The 19,079-nt window shown below is 43.1% G+C and overlaps 1 protein-coding gene and 1 pseudogene across 1 annotated transcript; both read right to left on the reverse strand.

Annotated features, from left to right (window-relative positions):
* LOC122653022 overlaps nucleotides 1-11,998 on the reverse strand; it is a 28,579-nt pseudogene extending 16,581 nt beyond the window's left edge.
* A 3,404-nt stretch (nucleotides 11,999-15,402) lies between these two features.
* LOC122652454 (uncharacterized protein At4g28440-like) lies at nucleotides 15,403-18,706 on the reverse strand. The gene is made up of 2 exons (XM_043846196.1): nucleotides 18,380-18,706; nucleotides 15,403-15,952 (listed from the first exon to the last, which is right to left on the reverse strand). Exons 1-2 carry the CDS (start codon nucleotides 18,624-18,626, stop codon nucleotides 15,762-15,764), a joined length of 438 nt encoding a protein of 145 aa, XP_043702131.1. The 5' UTR covers nucleotides 18,627-18,706; the 3' UTR covers nucleotides 15,403-15,761.
* Nucleotides 18,707-19,079: the final 373 nt, after the last annotated feature.

Genomic DNA, 19,079 nt, shown 5'->3' on the forward strand with positions numbered 1-19,079 from the left:
TTTAACACCTTGAATGGACCCATCTTCCGAGGGTGCAACTTCATGTTGATACCAGGTGTAAACATCTCCAGAGCAATTCATACCATCACAATGTTGCCCAGCTGAAACTCAACAAACCAGCAGTGACGATCAGCTGTATACTTGTACGCATCATTACCGATAGCAATGCATCGGCGCACATCGGTGTGTACTTCAGTTATGTGCCATATGAACCCATCAGCCTCAATGCTAACTCGAACATGAGAAGGGAAAGGAATCAAATCTATTGGCCTCTCGAGTTGGATGCCAAGCACTATCTCGAAAGGTGTTTGACCAGTGATGCTGTTGATGGAACTATTGTAGGTCAACTCAGCAATGTTGAGTACTGACAACCAAGTCTTCTCATAGTCTCATACAGGACACCGTAATAGGTTGCCTAAGCATCAGTTTAAAACCTCAGTTTGTCCATCCGTCTATTAGTAAAAGGCCGTAGAAAACTGTAGCTTTGTATTCATCCTCATCCACAAAGTCTTCCAAAAATAATTCATGTACTTAACATCACGATCTGACACAATCGATTATGGTAGTCCATGTAGTCCAAAACTTTCAGTTATTTAATTTTGTTCCTTTTATGGTATTGATCCTGCTGTAATCGATCTCTCGCTGGTTTCCCTGGTTCAAGGTCAAGCTTGCATTATTTGGTTTCAGAGCCTACTATGGTCAGCCATGAAGATGGACATGCACAACAAGAAGCTTTGTCTAAGAATGTTCAAAACTAGAGGACGGTTTTTTTTTTCAAGATGGAGAGAGTTGATGTAGATCGAAGCATGAAGAAGACCAAAAACAAAAAGTTATTGCTACACGTGACACTATTCACGCAAACAGTAATTGGGGGCTGATATGGACTGCTGGCTTAGAGGAGTTGATTTTAGGTGTTATTTTTATTATTAGACACTTATTTAGTTTCCTATTTGAATTGTAATCCTAAATTCCTAATTAGGAATCCTAGTTAGACTCAAGTTTCTATTTTAAAAGGGATTTTATTCCTAGAAGTTGTCGTAGGTTTTATTATAAATAAGTATGTGGCTGAACAGAAGAGGGACAGAGATTGAAGAGCAAAGAGTTATAGTTGAAGCTGTGAGACGGGGCAACAGTGAGAAACCGTGGGAGAAAGGATGATGGGTTGAGAGAGCTGATCCTATCCCTCCTTCTATATCCCTTTCTTCTTCTTTTCCTTATCCTTTATGTTCTCCTTCATATGTAAACAGAAAAATAGCAATAAAAAAAAAAGAGTTTCAGTTATTTAATTTTGTTCCTTTTATTGTATTGATCCTGATGCAATCAATCTCCCGCTGGTTTCACTGGTTCGAGGTCAAGCTTGCATTACTACTAGTCATACGAGTGTAAAAGATGCAATGACGACATCATTCTTCTCCTTTGGACTCGGCGATCAGAATTCAACTCACCACGTGTATCTCATTAGGTGTCTTCAGGTTTCTCATTTCCTATGTCAACATCATAGGTATCATCCTCAATAGCTGTATTTTTCAATGCCCCACCATCTTGGGGGTCACAAAATTGTGTTTCTTTTTTTTTTTTTTTTTTTAACCCGAACTTCTCTGGGACCCGGGCCAGCCCCTAGATTTTATTAAGCCAACAAAGAATAACGAATACAGGGGGGGACGTCCCGCCTTACCCCAACCCAAAGCTATACAGCTTACAAGAACATGCCATGTCCTAAGCTCTAAGGACCGGCAAGCCCTCTCTATCCTCCCTCACTATACATCGAAAGCCGCCTAGCGGCAAGTTATCCGGCTGAAAGGTAATGGAGCATTGCGAAGCACAAGCTTGCTTGGCCAGCCAGTCAGCGGCCCTGTTGCTCTCCCTGAAAGCAAATGTCACCGTCGCCCTAGTCGCTGCCATCAGCTGGAGGATCTCATCAAACCAGTACCACCCCTGCCACAGGTTACACTTCTTATGGTTTATCTGTGTAACATTGGTCTCTGAGTCCGAGTGAACAAGCACATCTACGTATCCCCGATCGTGGCATAAGCGGAGGCCATCCCTCAGAGCCCTCAGCTCTGCAATAGCAATAGTATACATCCCATAGTTGTTAGAAAAAGCTGCCAGCACTTCTCCCTCAATATTCCGGATGACTCCCCCTCCTCCCCCGACCCCTAGATTGCCCCGACAGGCTCCATCAACATTTAGCTTGACAGCAACAGAAGGGGGGCACCAAAAATCAGGGATAGGCCGAGAGGCCTTGGCCAGCGGAACCACGAACTCGAACCACTGCTGAATCAGCCCATCCCTTGCAGATCCACGTTTGCCCACTTGTGAGGGGATTGGGAGCTCTTTCACCCACCTTCTAACACGATCAATGATAGTGGCAGCAGTACGCCTAGTTTCCCCATGCCTCCTGTTGTTTCTTTCTTTCCATAGCTCCCACACAATCAAAGCCGGCAAGAGCCCCACAATGTAATCACTGATGCACCTGTAGCTCGCCAACCAATGCCATAGCGCTAGCCGACCCCTAACATCCTGCCCTGGGTGAGGCACCAAGTCAAAAAGGCGAGAGAAGAACCTCCACACCTTAGCCGCTGTAACACCACCTATTAGGCAGTGATCAGTAGTTTCCCTTTGGGGGGAGCCACAGCAGTAACAACGAGAGGCCAAGGGAATCCCAACTAACATTAAGGTAACTTCCGTAGGTATCTTTTCGTTCAACAGCTGCCAAGAGAAGAAAGCCACCTTGGTTGGGAGCGAGGGGTTCCATATCCACTTTGCATAGGCAGCAATTGACCCCACCGTCCTGATCTCATTCCAGACCGATTTGGTTGAAAAGCGACCATCACTAGCCGGTGCCCACACTAGAACATCTGGCCTGTCTGAGATGTGAACATTACCTTGGACGATAGGCTGCCGGATGGCCTCATCATCAATGTGATCCAAGATGTCTTGTCTCCAAGAGCCATCCCCCTCAACAGCATCTTTCACTCGCAGATCAACATCCACAAGAAGGGCACTGTCCACTGCATCAATCAAAGGACCCGCCCCAGACCAGTTATCCAGCCAAAAAGAGACATTCCCATAACCAACCAGCCACCGAGATCTCTCCAAGATCATTCCCCTAAACGCCAGCGCATTCCTCCAAGACCTAGAATTCACCCCATGAGGGTCAACCAGCACCACATGGAGGCCCTTGAAGAACTTGGCCTTGAAAAAACTGCTCCATCAGAACGCGCCAAAGACCCTTAAGCCTCAAAGAGAGCCCAACCTCGTCCAGCAACCTAACACCAAGGCCTCTTCCTCCTGCGGCCTGCACACTTTCTGCCAGCTGACCCAGTGCCTTCGTTTCCCCCATTCCGAGGTTCCCCAGAGAAAGTCAGCAAAGATGCCATACAGCCTTCGCAACACAGCTTTAGGAGGGTCCAGCGTGGCCAGGACATGGATAGGGACGGAAGAGAGAACATGCTTCAGCAAGGTAACCCGGCCCCCCGCTGAGAGGAGCTTACCCTTCCAACCTGCCACCTTACTATTGATTTTATCAATAAGAACATCAAAGAAGCAAACCTTGAGCCTACCACAGTGAAGCGGGGCTCCTAAATAAGTGATAGGGAGTACCTTCTGAGAAAAGCCTATAACTGCCCCCACCATCCTAGCATGGGCAGGCGTAGCCTTGTGCCCAACTACAAAACAGCTCTTCTGTTTGTTGACCAGCTGTCCAGAGAAACCTTCATACCTAGAGAGAAACCCCATGATCTGCTTAAGAGAGCCCTTGAGACCCCTGGAGAAGATGATGGTGTCATCAGCAAAAAGACTGTGAGAGATCCCCGAGCACCCTCTCGGCAACCTGAAGTAGGCGGCATGACCTTCCATAAATAACTCCTTGATTCCCCTGCTAAGCACCTCCTCTGCCAAAATGAAAAGCGTAGGCGACAAGGGGTCCCCTTGTCGCACCCCCTGGTAGATTTGAAGAACCCTGACTGCCTACCCCCAAGTACTACCGAGAACCAGCAATTCTCGACCATCCGCCTGACCAGATTGACCCAATCCCTACAGAACCCAAACTTCAAGAGCACACTCCATAGAAACCCCCATTCAAGCCGATCATAGGCCTTGGCCATGTCTAACTTAAGGATCACATTTCCCCCCCTTGCCTTCCTGTTCAACTCGTGCGAAACCTCTTGCACTAGAGAAATGTTATCATGAATGCATCTCCCCTGCACAAAAGCACCCTGCTCCTCCGCCACCAGGATAGGCAGTAGACCCGCCAGCCTAGAGGTCATGATCTTCGCAATAACCTTGTAGGAGAAGTTGCTTAGGCTAATAGGTCTTAAATCAGCCATCACCTCCGGATTGTCCTTCTTAGGGATCAGGACCAAGTTGGCAGCAGTGTAGCTCCTAGGGAGAGGCCCACATGCAAAAAACTCCTTCACCGCAGCCCACACATCTGCCCCTACCACCTCCCAGCAAGCTGTGAAGAAATGGCCCGAGAACCCATCAGGCCCAGGCACACTGTCCGCCGACAAGGCAAAGATAGCACCCCTAACCTCCTCAAAGGAGGGGACCACCAGCAGGGCAGCATTATCAGCCTCGGACACCACCTCAGGGATCACCGATAACAATCCCTCATCCATCACACAGCCCTGTGTAGTAAAAATTCCCGAAAAATGTCGCACGGCCTCTTCTTGCACCCCCTCCTCATCCGAGATCCACTCGCCATTTGCCCCTCTGATGCGCTCCACACAAGCAATTCTCCTCCTGACATTGGCCATCAAGTGGAAAAACTTTGTATTGCGGTCCCCCTCCTTAAGCCAGTGAACCCTGGACTTTTGTCTCCAGAATATCTCCTCCTGCAACAACACCTCTTGGAGATTATCCCTAGCCCTCCCCAGAGCTGCCCTGGTCGCCTCCTCATCACGTGAGTCAAACTCAGTTTCCGCCCTACACACCGCATCCTCTGCATCCCTAACACGCTGATGTATGTTGCCAAACACCTCCCTGTTCTAGCTGCGGAGGGCAGAGCGAAGCCCTTTAAGCTTCAAGGAGAGTACATTCAAGGCAGACCCTAGCACCGGCTTATCCCACTGCTCTTTCACAAGCAAAAGAAACTCAGGGTGTCGGAGCCACATCTGTTGAAACTTGAACCCTGATGAAGGATGGTGCCCTTCCACCCCAAAGGAGAGGCCAAGAGGCGCATGGTCAAAGCAAGTCCTGCTAAAATGTGTCACTAAGCACCTGGTAAACACATTAGCCCATTCTGCATTCACCAAAAATCTGTCCAGCCGACCCATCACCCTACCAGCACCATCCTGGTTGTTAGACCAGGTGTACATGTTCCCAACATATCCTGCATCTATAAGCGACGTTCTATTAACAAAACCTCCAAAGTCCTCCAACGAGAGAGAGCAAGCTGGCCTCCCGCCCACCTTCTCAACCGGTGCCATAACAGCATTAAAATCACCCCCCATCGCCCAAGGAGTGGATACAGTCTGGGAGAACTCCTGTAGCCTCTCCCACAAGCCCCTTCGGTCCATCCTCTCACAAAAGCCATGCACAAAAGAAATGAGAAAGGAGCCTGCACTACCCCCCATACACTCCAAAGTCACAAACTGGTCGCCTTCATCCACCACACGAGCCTGCACCGAAGCCATCCAAAAGACCCAAATCCTGTTCGAACACAACATTGAGTCCAACCCGATCCTCCTCCTAACCACTTGCGCCTTTGAAACTTGTGCCTTTGGTTCAGCCACTGCCACCAAGTCCACTTTATTAGAGCTAACAAGAGCTTTCAACCGCCTATACGTAGGCTTATTACCAACACCTCTTGCATTCCAAAAGATGCAATTCATTGGTCGATTTGACGCTGAATCGCCGATCTCATCGATCTCGTGACCCTTCTTTGCGACCCATCTTTGTTCCTCCTTCCCGCTGCAGCCTTCTTAATTTTCTTGCGTTTATAGACTAAGGCTGCCCCAAGGCTAGGTGCCCTCGGCTGCAAGTGCCTCCTACGACCACGTCCCCTCGACCAGCCTCGCTCGAGGCTCTGCACTCTCGTGGGGCTAGGGTCGCCTCCAACCGCGACTCGCCGGCCGCTCCACCAACCTTGTTGACCCACCTGTAAGCGTGGCATTCAACGCCCGAGACTCTCCATCAATACCACACGACCGCCAATATAGGCGCAATACCGCCACTGCGAGTCATCTTTTGAACCGCCGGGCAACACCATTCGCGAAAAAAGAAGGCCTGTCACACATCACCGCGCTGTTCTTGGCAGCCCCCAAACTGGCTAGGTACCACGAGCTCACTACAAAACGGAGCAATCAAGGCCCCACCGCTGGACTCTCCATACCGCCATCGCCGCAGCCTCGCCGCCGGAGCACAAGGCTCGGAAGACACTGCAGCTACGCTAGGGACGACGTTGCTCGCCACCCCACCAATAAGGCTCACCGCTCCTCAATCGGTGCCTCCACCCCTCCACTATCGGGTATCTCAAAGGCTTGGGCCTCCACAGAGTCTGCTGCCAAAGGCCTCCGGCGACCCCTCTCCTGCGCAAGGTCCTTCTGCCGCTGTACTTGATTTCCAACACCCTCACCGCCAAGACCAAGACTGCAGACGTGCCTTCTCCATGAGGAATGAAGACCCGTCGCCAATTCTTCCCTCCTCGACAACACCATGTTGCAGTCCCTACCGGAGCCGAAGCCGCAGATCGGCCTCCGCCACCGCAATTTCTGCACAAATCATTTGAATGGCCAATCTTCAAACAATGGCTGCAATAGAGGGGCCGCTTCTCAAAAACCACAGTCTGATGGAAAACACTGTCGCCACAACCCACCCAAACCTTCGCCGGCAACTGCGCACGCAGATCAACGTCAACACAAAGTCGTGCTGCCACCGTGCGAGTGCAATTAGCAGTTGCGCCATCCACCTTCAAAACCCTGCCCACAGCCCCTGCGATTGACAACAAGAAATTCCCCTGATACAAATTCACCGGCAGCCCCGGCAGAGAAATCCAAACAGGCGCGAAGGGGGACTCCCAACCAGAAACAAAGTCGGCAGTCCATTTCATAAAAAGGAAAAGAAAACCTTGGATGTGCATCTATTCTTTCATCCACACCTTGACGAAATCTGCCGGAGAAGAGAAGCGCAACAAGACATGCCGAGGATCCAACGTCGACACTACCACGTCCCCCTGTAAGTGCAGCACTTTGCGAATGCAATCCTTGATGACAAACAGCGACGGCTTGCCATAGCTGCACTTCGCGATGAGAGAAGTCGCAAAGGGCCCCTCCGATCGAACCAACTCGTCTTTGGAGAAGAAGACCGCAGGACACCCATAATGAGACGATGCCTTCTTAATCTCAACCTCTACCGCAGGGAGCGACAATGAGCGAGACACGACAGCAGCAAAGGAGGGTGCTCCACCACCAGAAACCCCATGGCGATGTTGGGGATCAGGGGGCAGGGCATCCCTGGTGGGAGCCTCCATCGCAAAACACGTGAACTCAAACCTAAACCTGCGCCAATTCCAAAATTGTGTTTCTTCATTGGCTTCTACGACTGCAATTATGGAATTATCCTTGCGTCGCTGTGGAAAGCACTTGGCAAAGTGTCCATTACAGTTGTAACACTTAGTCTCTCCTCCACTAGATATAGGAGTTTTCCCCTTCTCTAAAGCTGAAGGTGGAACTCGACATGTTGGTAGCTGGAATGTTTCGTCTGCCGTCTCTGGATTGAGGATTGAATCCACTAACAGAAGTCTTTAATAAGCCTTCAGCTTGCAGGGACTTCTCAAAACAGTCTAGTAAGTCTCATATGCTTGTCACCACAATTTTGTCCCGTATTTCAGGTTTCAGCCCTAACCTAAAACAGGAAACAAGTTGATTGTCCCTTCGTCCAAGCCGGTGTGAGAAACAAGAGTGTCTCGACGCCTTCGGAAGGTCTGAGAAAGACATTTCTCCTCTAGCTCTTCACACATTTCCTCCCATGTAGTGGATTCTCATCCTCATCATTCCAGCTCTGTCTCATAGTTGCGCCACCAGTCTCGTGCTAGTCCCACGAGCTTGGAGCGGGACAACTTCAACTTTCTAGCTTCAAAAAGCTCAAACCAATCAAGGTAATCATCTAAATAGCACATCTAGTCATAGAATACCTGGGGGTCATGATTGTCGTTGAATTCCTTCAACTCCATCTTCAGTTTTTGAGTGTCAACTTGGCATCGCTGCTGTGCGCCTTGATCAAAGTATGATCGCACATGCTCCTCAAAAGTGGACTGTGGAAGATTGTTTTTAAATGCGATGGGTGTTATTGGTTTGGAGTATTAAAGCTACCCTCGGCCATGGCTATAATACCAAATTAATGGGATCTTGGTTCAGTCCTTACAACAGAATCAGAATCCCCAATAGACAGGAACACAAGGAGGTAATAACTGCAAAACTGAAGTCAGTTTTAAGAACTGTTTGTCCCTTATGATCAACAACCAAACACCTTCAGGAATCCACCAAAACAACAGCAAACTACCAGCACAACTTAAGAACAAATAGGTGGATAAATTCAGAAGTAAAAAAATTGCAGGAACAAAAGAAGAAGTAAGAAAGAGATAAGAGGGAGGAAATGACCAAGGATTCTTACCAAGGCCTAGATTAGCATCTCACTAGGATCCACTGCCACTGTTGTCAAGGTGTCGCCCAGGTGTCTGGGTCACCTTGTCGATGTCGCCTTGTGTCCAGGCCCCCTCCAACGCCTTGAGTCACCTAGACACCATGACAACTATGTCCACTGCATCACACAGCTATTGGCATAAACCAGAAATTTCATTAAACTTTTTCTTCTTAAAAATGCTTATAGGCACCGCTTTTATAGAGTGGCTGGAAGGGTTCTAGACTATCATAGGGACTTTCTCCTAAACTCTTTGACCATTTAATGAACTACACATTTTTAAGGACTTATACAACCATCAATGAACTTACTTACATTTTCAAGGACTTACAAAACCATCAATGAACTGACTTATTGACTGAAATAATATCTTCTAAGATTTTAGATAATGGTTATAACTAAAAAGATAATGCCTTCTCAAATTCTGCATACGGAATAATTACTTTTGACCCTTTGTTGACTAAGACTTGGACTGGATTAATTAGGGCTGGTTTTGAGTAACCATAAAACATCCAGACCTGGTTGGTCTAGCCTGAACCAACTGAACCTGGTTCAGTTGAACCAGAACAGGTTCCCTCAAGAAACTGCGGGCTAAGGTACATGTATGGTTCCTCCCGTCTAGTAATAGTACTGCTTGGAGTAAAACTTGTCTAAATCCCATAGATTCAACATGAATTACAAATCAAATTACATTGAGGTATCAAGCAAGTATTTTCTTTTCAGTTATTGAATTAGCTTTCTTGTCACAAGTAACTAAATCTTCCATGAAATAATGTTGATATATTATGTCGCTAGATAGAAGAATTACGATGAAAGACAGAGGTCATATTTCACTCAAGTATATGATAAAGCCGGTAGATTAATCTCCCAGGAATGTCCATATTGCTGGACAGACACAATATGTCCTTGAATATATTCCTTTGCACTACCAAAGGGCCCAACAGATACGGCTAAGGATATCACAGTATTGCAACAGATTGATATAGCACTGAAGTTCTTTCTACAAGATCATGAACAAATGTGCTGACAAATCATAAAACAGAGATCTCTAATGTTAAAAATTGGAATAAACTCCATGTTAGAATCATTGTTTCAAGAGAACTTAAGAATTACTTTGAAAGACAAAGCCTTACAGGACAAAGCAAAAGCCACAAGGGGTTTTAGTGTTCTTATCCAAACCCATGATGATTTTTTTAATCTCTCCAGCACGAGAGAATAGTTCATAAACTTGCTCTTCTGTAGTGTAGAAGGACATATTCCCAATATAAAATGTTGTCGATGTTTGTAGTGCATGTTCAAAATCTTCTTGTGAACCTGGAAATCTTCTATCCCGATATACTGAAAGATTGTTGGCATCCTAAAATGGAAACTCTACGTTATTAAAGGATTGTATCATGGTAATATCAAACAAAGAAACTATACAAGGCAGTGTAAGAGTGGAGGAAGAAGCAATTCCATTAAAAATGATTAGATCCAGACCGTTTGGGCCTGGGGATCAACAGTCTGGTTTTCAGGCATCCAGTCCATTAATTTGGCAAGTAATTCAGAACTACATGCCGCATTGTGTCTGGATCAGGCTGTCCAGTTTGAACAGTCCAACAGTCAGACCGGACGGTCTCTTGTCCGGTCTCTAACTAATTCAACTGTCCAAACAGTCTGATCATGATCCAATAATTTGGCCTCACAGTCCATGAGAACACTTAGAGGAAATATGCATAGTGGCTGGTCAAATTGATCAGCCAGACCAAAGATTAAGATTTAAAAATTACTATCAGCAATAGAAATTTACTAATAAGGTATTCACAAGGTATCTGGCAGTTAGGAATGATACCTGTGGAATTCATTGACTTGAGACTATTTAAAAAAACATATAAAACTAAAGTCGCATATAAGTACAACATTCAACATAATTATTTTGTGTTATAATGGGTTCAAGAAATTCAAATTTTTGGATTATTGAGAGAGCAAAGGATCAAGGCGAGGCTCCCATATCTTCAAGGAAACAAACTTCTGGCTCCTTTGAACTTCTTGTGTATACAGAACCAAGATCCAGGAACAATGAGGCAGACTCCAGAGCTAAAACTGGATGTAAAAGGGATTCTTGAATAATGGCATGACCTTGCCATTATCATGACCCTTCAGAATACCCCACACCAAGGTTTAAAGTTTCCTTCCGTATTTGTCGATACATATTTCATTTTTAAGGTACCAATACGATACAGTACCGATATGTCACCTAAACAAATTGGTATTAGTAGATGTAAAAAATCACATCTTTTATATATAATCAATTGAATGCACTAGTTTTGTCGTACTTTGCTCTACTTTTTATACATTATATATTTTACATATTACTTATTTATAGTGTTCTATGCTTCAAAACTGTATTTTGTATATATCATAAGCATTTTCATGTGTTTCTTGACCATTTCGATACGTATCTTGCGATACGATATGCCTCTTAAAATCATCCTTCAGATACGATACCTGATACCCATACTTTAAACCTTGCCCCACGCACCACCAGCCTTTGCTTCTAACTGGTGTACACCTCTTCCTTTTCAAATCAAAATCTTGATTAATTGTCAAAGGCAAAACTGAAAGTTAGGCAAGTGATGAAAATCTTAGCACATGAACACTCCCCAAAGAGGTTATCTGTACTAATCTCTTCAGATGTATCTTGAGTTAACACCAATCAGCTTCCAATTTGATTCAGCACATCTCTACAACCACAAAAACAACTTCGTGCAATTTACGACAATAGTTTCACCAAATGCCCAACCGCATAGATACTTGCTACTTGTAGAATCTCCGGCAAGCATGCAAGACCCACCAAATCAAGTGTTTGCAACTTTAACTCAAACTCTTCAAAATCCAAACACATTTTCCATTCAGAACATCTGAATCAAGAGCAACAGAAGCTAGCCCCAGAAACTAGTTCTTTTCATACTCTGTTGGTGGTTGAAATTCAGGATGCAATCATAAAGAATACATAATTCATTTGAATAACGCTATTAATAATGCTCAATATAAGTTCCCCACCCTCACCCCAAAAAAAAGGGGAGGGGGGGGGTGGAGGGTCCCTAAAATGACAATAATATTCTAGTATACTACCGGCTTACGCAGAGAGTACACAATATGTAGTAGGAAAAAAACAACAAACAACTATTGGTTGTTCGTACCTTAAACAAAGAAGCCATTGTTCTTCAATTACCACCAACGCATCCAATTAAAGTGACCCAAGAAGAAAAAAAAATTTAGCTCCACAGTATGTCCATCTGCACTGAAACGCTCGTCATACAGAGATTATAATTGAAAGTACATTCTGGAATGGTGATGTTCAACCTAGGGGGTGGGCTTGGGAGTGTTTGCGGGGTGGAGAGAGAGAGAGATGTTGCGTAATGCGCCTAATGCCTACCTCAAAGGCTCAAATAGTCACATTTCAGGTCTCATTTTCTTTCTTGTTCTTCTCTTCTTTACTGTCACAGTTGGGTGTAGTTCCGTATGTAAGGAGTTCCAACTGCAAGGGCTCTCCAAAGTTCCGTTTCGGCGTTTCCTATACAATGATTAAAATCGGGTACTTCCAAAACCGAACACTAACACGCAACCGGACAATCCTACCGTGATAGGCCGAGTTGGTTCAACCTTAGGAATTTGGTGAAGTAAAAAATAGAGAGAATGTTTTCTGTGCCGGGGGTGGGCGAAATGACCACCTTGCCCCCTTGAATGGTAAGCCCATGTGTTTGGATGCAGGCTGCACTGCGGCACAGAGAACATCAGCCCTAAAATATAAGAAAAAAAAAAAGGTAAATTATTGTCAATGCATTTATTTTGTCATGATGGATAGATGATATTTTGATCACGGTAGTTGGATAGAGCGGCATGGACTAGATTAGCCATGTGTCAAAAAATTCTAATTTAATCAAATACGTCATTTTGTATTGGCACACAACTCATGTATAATCATGCATGAGAACTAATACCCTAGACATTATTGTATATTCTCTCAAGTCTGATTGAGAACATACGTTTTGGATTAGAAAAATAATAATTAGATGACTTAGATTTGTCTAGTGATTTTAGGAAAAGTCACATACTTAGATTTGTCTTGTGATTTTAAGAAACATCACATTCCATTGTTACATAGATCTACTATAAAAAGTCTATCCTCCAATGATGGCAAACATGCTTTGGATTAGTACCTAAAATGGAATGCCATCTAGCATGTGAATGTTGAAGTGAAAGCACATGAACAATCAATTTTTATGGGCAAGGGTTCTGGGTTCTATGAGCTTCCAGGGTTCTCCTCACATGAAATGATCACATTGTCCTCTTACGTACGAAACCAAATACCTGCAATCAATCTTGAAGGACCTAGACCATGGATTCAAGAATCGGGATCAAGCCGATTCCAGCCGAATCCCTTTCAAAAACTAGGGTTAGGGCAGATTTTCCTCCGATTCCGACTGATTTGGATAGGAATTGGCCAGACCCTAATTCCGCTCTTCAAAATCTTAACCCGAACTACACCTATTTGGAATTAAGTGTCGCACAAATATGGTACAAATATGATATGTCAACTAAATTTAGCCTTTTATGAACGAAAATTGATGTCTACCTAGAAGTCCACTTAACTTTTCTAATCAAATGAAATTTATCATTTCTTCCCCCCCCCCCCCTATAATTATCTTTTTGTTAATAAAACCAATGCTAATGATTATTGTCACAAGCGTTTGTTATTTTTTCAAATATCACAAGGTTTCTATTCTACCAAGTGGATAGATGATATATACATTCCAACCGTTGGATAGAGAGGGCATGGTCAAGATTATTCATGTATCATATTTTAGAGACTAATTCAATCAAATACCCCCTTTTGTATTGGGACGCATCCCGTGTATGTCCATGCATATGTAGTTATATACTAGTACTGTAAACATTACTATACACTCTCTCAACTTTAAGTGGGAATAGGGACCAGGATACTCTGCAGTACCGGCGGGGTGGCGGTGCACATCCGACGGCACAACAGAGGCCAGGTGACACACATGGCCTTTGTTGTAACACCGGATGCACACCGCCGCCCGCCGATATTGCAGAGAATTTTAATACGTGGGAATAGATTGTTTAGAATAAAAAAAATGTGAAAATGAATGATTTAGATATTTCTTGTGATTTTCAAAAACATAATCTTCTATTGTTACATGATATAAGACTTTCGAATCAAGCGCTTAATGCTATACTAAAACCAATTGAAAGTAATGTGAACGCAATTTTTATTTCCTTATGCAAGATTCTAATACCAGCTGTTGGCCTTTCGAATAAAGTGTTTATCAATTGATGGTAATGAGACACATCTTTATTTCCTTAAGCCCTTGTGTAGGGCAAACAATTAGTCCCGAACTATCCACTAACTAAATATAGAAAACATTTCAGAAATGAGAAAATAAAATGAGTGAGACTCAAAAAATGTTTTTTTTTTTTTCTTACAAGAACAGAGAATTTATCAAATAAAACTGTTTTAAGGTTAGAAGCGTCTAGAAGATGTCTCCAGACTTGCACCCAACTTTGTCACAAGAAAGGGTAATGTGGTAACTTTAATCATATGGATACCTAAGAAATGGCCTGTATTGACCACGACCACATGTGAAATTTTATACTCGTACTCATCAATCATATAACCTCTAACAAAATGGCATAACCAAAACCAACCACACCCCCCCCCCCCCAAAAAAAAAAGGTGGCAGTTTGACTGTTTCTTTAGGGTTACATCAACTTCTCTCCGTTGATTTAAGGCTGCCGAGTTGGTCTTTATTTACTAGTCTCTAAGTGATACCGTCTAAGTGATACGAAGACCTTAAGACTTCTTTGGTGGAAGGTATTCGTACGCGGGAGATTCTGCCATTAACTTCATTAAATTGGGCCCAAGGGGTTTTATGACATTTCAGATTGGCGTTTACGCCAAAAGGTCTATATTTTGGTACTCGGTGCGTAGGAAAGGCGTGTCCACACGGTGACGCTCCATGACAAGTCAAACTCAGAGATGGTGCGATACTGCCAAAAAATACAATAATCAGACTAATTGATGCTTAACCTATTATGACAACAGAGGGGGTCTGGGCGTACAGCTTACAGTCCAATGCATAAATAGACTGTCCATGGTCCATCTGGTGGCCCTGAATACCACAGCCACATAAACTGAAGCCTCTTAAACTAATATCTCAATTTCTTATTTTGTAGGTTTTTTCTGGTTTCTGTTGTAATTTAAACAATGAGATAACTCATCCAAATCACTGAAATCATAAAAAGTATACACAAATATAGAGCCACAATTAGACAGCAGAGACCAAGTCCAAGACCTTGCTTACTTCTGGGGCACTCTCACCAGATGCACACCAAACATAAAACACAAGGCTACACGGCGTTCCAGTCGAACAGCTTTTCCCATCAGCAATTTTCACATTATCAGTCCCCATATCTTCTTATCAACTGGGTATTAGTATAACATATCATACAGCAAACCAGGTTAAAGTAACTCGATCGAATAGATCCCACAAGTTCACACATTTAATCACATGGATCGGCATCTTGCACAAGATGAGAAAAGGACAAACACAAGATTACATCAAACAAACATGAACATAAGGGGTTTCGCAGGTTCAAGACCTTGTATCAGTAAAATCCAGGAACCAAACCCCAAACCTGTGGTATTCAACATCTATCATAAAATTGGAAATTTGATAGCAAGAATTCATGGAGAAATAGAATAACAGACATTAAAGAAGGATAACATTATTAACACTAGATGGTTTTACTTTGCAAGGCTCAGTGACTGCTGTACGAGAGAATAAGGTGGAAGCAACAAGTGAATATCCTTTACACATCCAACCAACGATCCATGCTGACACTTAACACTAGTTCATTGTAGTAAATATTAAGTAGTAAAAAACATCGCTAGTTTCAGTAAGATTCGTATACCAACTTCAATGTTCTTCCCAAGAAAACTTTACCCCAGTTCCAGCTCAGGAGCAGGGAACACGATAAAAAGAAAAAAACCCATCAAGGCCTTGAAACTTTGAAGCTTCTCTGGATCACCAAATATTAATCACCAAAAGATCCAATCACTCTTCCACAACATTCACCAGTTCATACTCAACTAGAGACAGATTGTTGTCCTCTTTAACAACAAATTTAGCAGGTTCAGTGACCTCAACACGTCCCCATTTGTCAACTGCCAATCTCATAGATCCCTTAAACATGTCGATTTTAGCATTACGGAGTATAACAGTTGCATTTGGCTTCATCATATCAACTGCACAGAAGATGGAACTATCATCACCATATGCAGAGAAAGGGAAAACATGCTGAGAGACAGCAGAATTTCAAGGTTTTTCTTGGAGCATAATTCTTGAACAAGATCAAGTGGCAACAATTAACTACATTTTCCATAGTCCTTTAACAACTACAAGTAAAGGAATTCAAACAAAGAGCTAACTCTAACACAAGAAATTGCAGTAAACATCAGCCACAGGAAGGGGGAACCCCTAAGGTATACTTCAAACCCAGATCATTCTAATCATTTTATTGCCAAACTTGATTAGATCTAAGACCCACATCCAATCTTACTAAGACAAGAGGCTCAAGACAAGGCATCCGTAACTCCACATCCAGACACATGGAAATAAATATGACACGATAAACGCAAAAAAAAACTTTTTAACAATTCAAACAGCATGACAAAACCATCACCCACGTAAACAAAGTTGTAGGCAATCAGCAACGAGTATATAAACAAAGTGAAAGATAACCAAAACTATGTCCTATAGCATATCATGAACGAGCAAGATAATAAAGCCTAAAGTCTACAACGAAACCATATGCAAAAGAACATACAGGGTCCATTTGTTCAACTAGAGCAAGCACCTAAAGAGCAATGATAATGAAGAAAGAGCTTATGCTTAGTTTGCTTAAAACAACCACCTTAAACGGAAAGGGTGAAGCCTTCGTGAAAGTGTCAGGTGTGAGGCAGGTGTACACATTTATGATACTGACTATATCCATGTAAAGGAGTGCTTACGAAATGCTTCCAAACAATGCTCCAAAATTTTATACATTTCCTTTCCACTTTCTCATCCCCCACTTCTTCCTCTTTTTTTTTTAGTTGCATGTGCAAGTTTCCAAGGGCAAGTAATGATTAAGCCACTCAAAACCAGGCAGTACGGATGTGATACCCATACCCTATCCATATTGCATGATACCAAAATTTGTGCCACTTTTAATTAGCTGCCCCTAAGAGCCAGTTGCTAGGCTGAGATGTATACCAAAGTCTAAAGAAAGCTATTGCTGCGAGATTGCAGTAATTGTAAAAGATGGCAAATAAGCTGCAGTCCAAGCTGCAATCTCTGCACGAAATTGGGGATTAGCAGCTTCAGCAACTCTGGATACTATTTCATAAGCCATTAATGTTTTACATTATGAACTCAAAAGAAAAGTCAAAACAAAATGAATCCTACAAGGAAGCTGATATGAAAATAAGACAAATGACTTGATGTGCATGTTTGGAAATTTTATGGCATAAGTTCAGAGGAATCTAAAGCATGGTTGTAATCCAAATTGAAAGGGTTAGCTGAGGAGGCCAGAGAGCTTTTGCTAGTAAGCTATATGAAGATTCAAGATAGTTAGATAAGCCATGTTTTACAGCTAACAATGGGAACTAGCATGATTCGGAAGTAAATTGAATTTACAAAGGAGAAGTCAAAACAATCAACAATCCAGCTACTAGACAAATGGTAGTTTAGGGATGTTTTCCTAAAGATTGGGAAAGAGCCTAGTAAGAAATCAGAAGCACATTAAACCACACAGATCTAGCACACCATTGATTAAGGCTATCATCTTCTAATATCTGCAAAGAGACTATTGACGTTAATGTCCATACCCTAACTACATCAGGCACGAAAAAGTCAACCCCAGCTTTGGATTTCTCCACATAACAGTAGTGCAGACTGTCATAATTAACACCAGCAAAGAGGCCAGAAGCAGTACAACACAAGATAGCCTCACCACTACTACTTAGCATCAGTAACACAAATCCTCTGGTTTCTTCCCACTCTATCAAGGACCATGCATAATTTTATCTCCCAAGTTATCAGTCACTCATTATCTCAAGCCACATTTTTCTTGGCACAACCCACACACAATCTCTATCTCTCTAGTAGTCTTCTCCGCAGAATGACAAACCATCCGCACAAGATTCCCTTCCCTTGTCACCCATAATGTTGTGACTTCAGGTATAGTTAAATACTTTACACAATCAAAATCCTAACTGGCGCTTTCAAACTTGCACAATGAATTTAAATAGCATTCTATGATCAGGGTAATTTAAGGACAAACTTCAAAATGACATAAAGCTACGATCACTAGTAAATTATACCATGGTATTTATTAACTCGCGCAACGCAGGTATCACATTCTTAATATTATAGAATGCAAATGAAAGATTCATCACTTTTACACAAAGTTAGGGTTTAAATATCCATGGATAACCTCGCGTTTGTTCTATAATATCGAAGCTTCACATAATAACTAACTGACAACGAGACAACGCCATTTCCAAACAAACAAACAAAAAAATCAGTTCCTATAATCAAATCGACTACCTAAAAAGAAAAGGACCTCTAAGATTCAAATAGAAAAAAAAAAAAAAAACGTAAAAGATGCAGAAGATTTAAAAAGTATATACCTTGCTCGTTGCGAGCAGTGAAGATGATGCAACCGGTATCATCACCTACAAGACACTCGGCGATGCGAGTGCCGCGAAGATGCTGAGAGGCCGCCCGCCCCTTCTGCAACACCGTGTTCGAATTCAAGACCTTCACCGTAAGGGTGTGTCCAGTCGTCCCCGGTTTCAGTTGATCTACCGTTGTGAATACAGGCTTCCTCTTCGCTGACATTTGCTGAGTCGGTGCCGTAGTTCCTGTCGTCGCCATTGCTGATGATACCTAATCGCCAATCTTCTTCTGCAAATAAAGAAACCCCAAATGCTGTAAATTTAATGAAACCCTAGAATAAGCGAATAGGGTTTTCGACGTTCTAACTTTTCAGTCTCTTTTTCATTCGTTTCTCGTACCTTTTTCTAATGTGCTTTCTCTTTTGGGGGAAAGAGAAAAAGCATTACTTCGGAGATGGGGGAGTTACGCGTTCTGTATCCTCTCTTTCCTAGACTCGCGTATTAGATAAATCCTAACCGCCTGATCAGCATAGTTTTGTTTCGTAAATTGTCTATTGAGAATCTTATGACTGTAATGCATCCATCATTCATAGATAAAGTAACATTAATCACTTGATCAGACAATTGACGTATCATGAGTTGTTAGACATGATAGCATTATCCGAAGGTGAAAAATCAAGTCGAGTTTCAACAGAGTGGGTTTTCTAAAATG

The sequence above is a fragment of the Telopea speciosissima genome, chromosome 2 (assembly GCF_018873765.1).
Source record: "Telopea speciosissima isolate NSW1024214 ecotype Mountain lineage chromosome 2, Tspe_v1, whole genome shotgun sequence".
In the NCBI taxonomy this organism is placed as follows: domain Eukaryota; kingdom Viridiplantae; phylum Streptophyta; class Magnoliopsida; order Proteales; family Proteaceae; genus Telopea; species Telopea speciosissima.

What these genes read in the sequence shown, in the direction of transcription:
- LOC122652454 (XM_043846196.1), bottom strand. Translation starts at nt 18,626, where the DNA reads ATGGCGACGACAGGAACTACGGCACCGACTCAGCAAATGTCAGCGAAG. An exon ending in CACTGCTCGCAACGAGCAAG is followed by an intron (nt 15,953 to 18,379) that starts GTATATACTTTT and finishes TCTTCTGTGCAG; the next exon opens with TTGATATGATGAAGCCAAAT.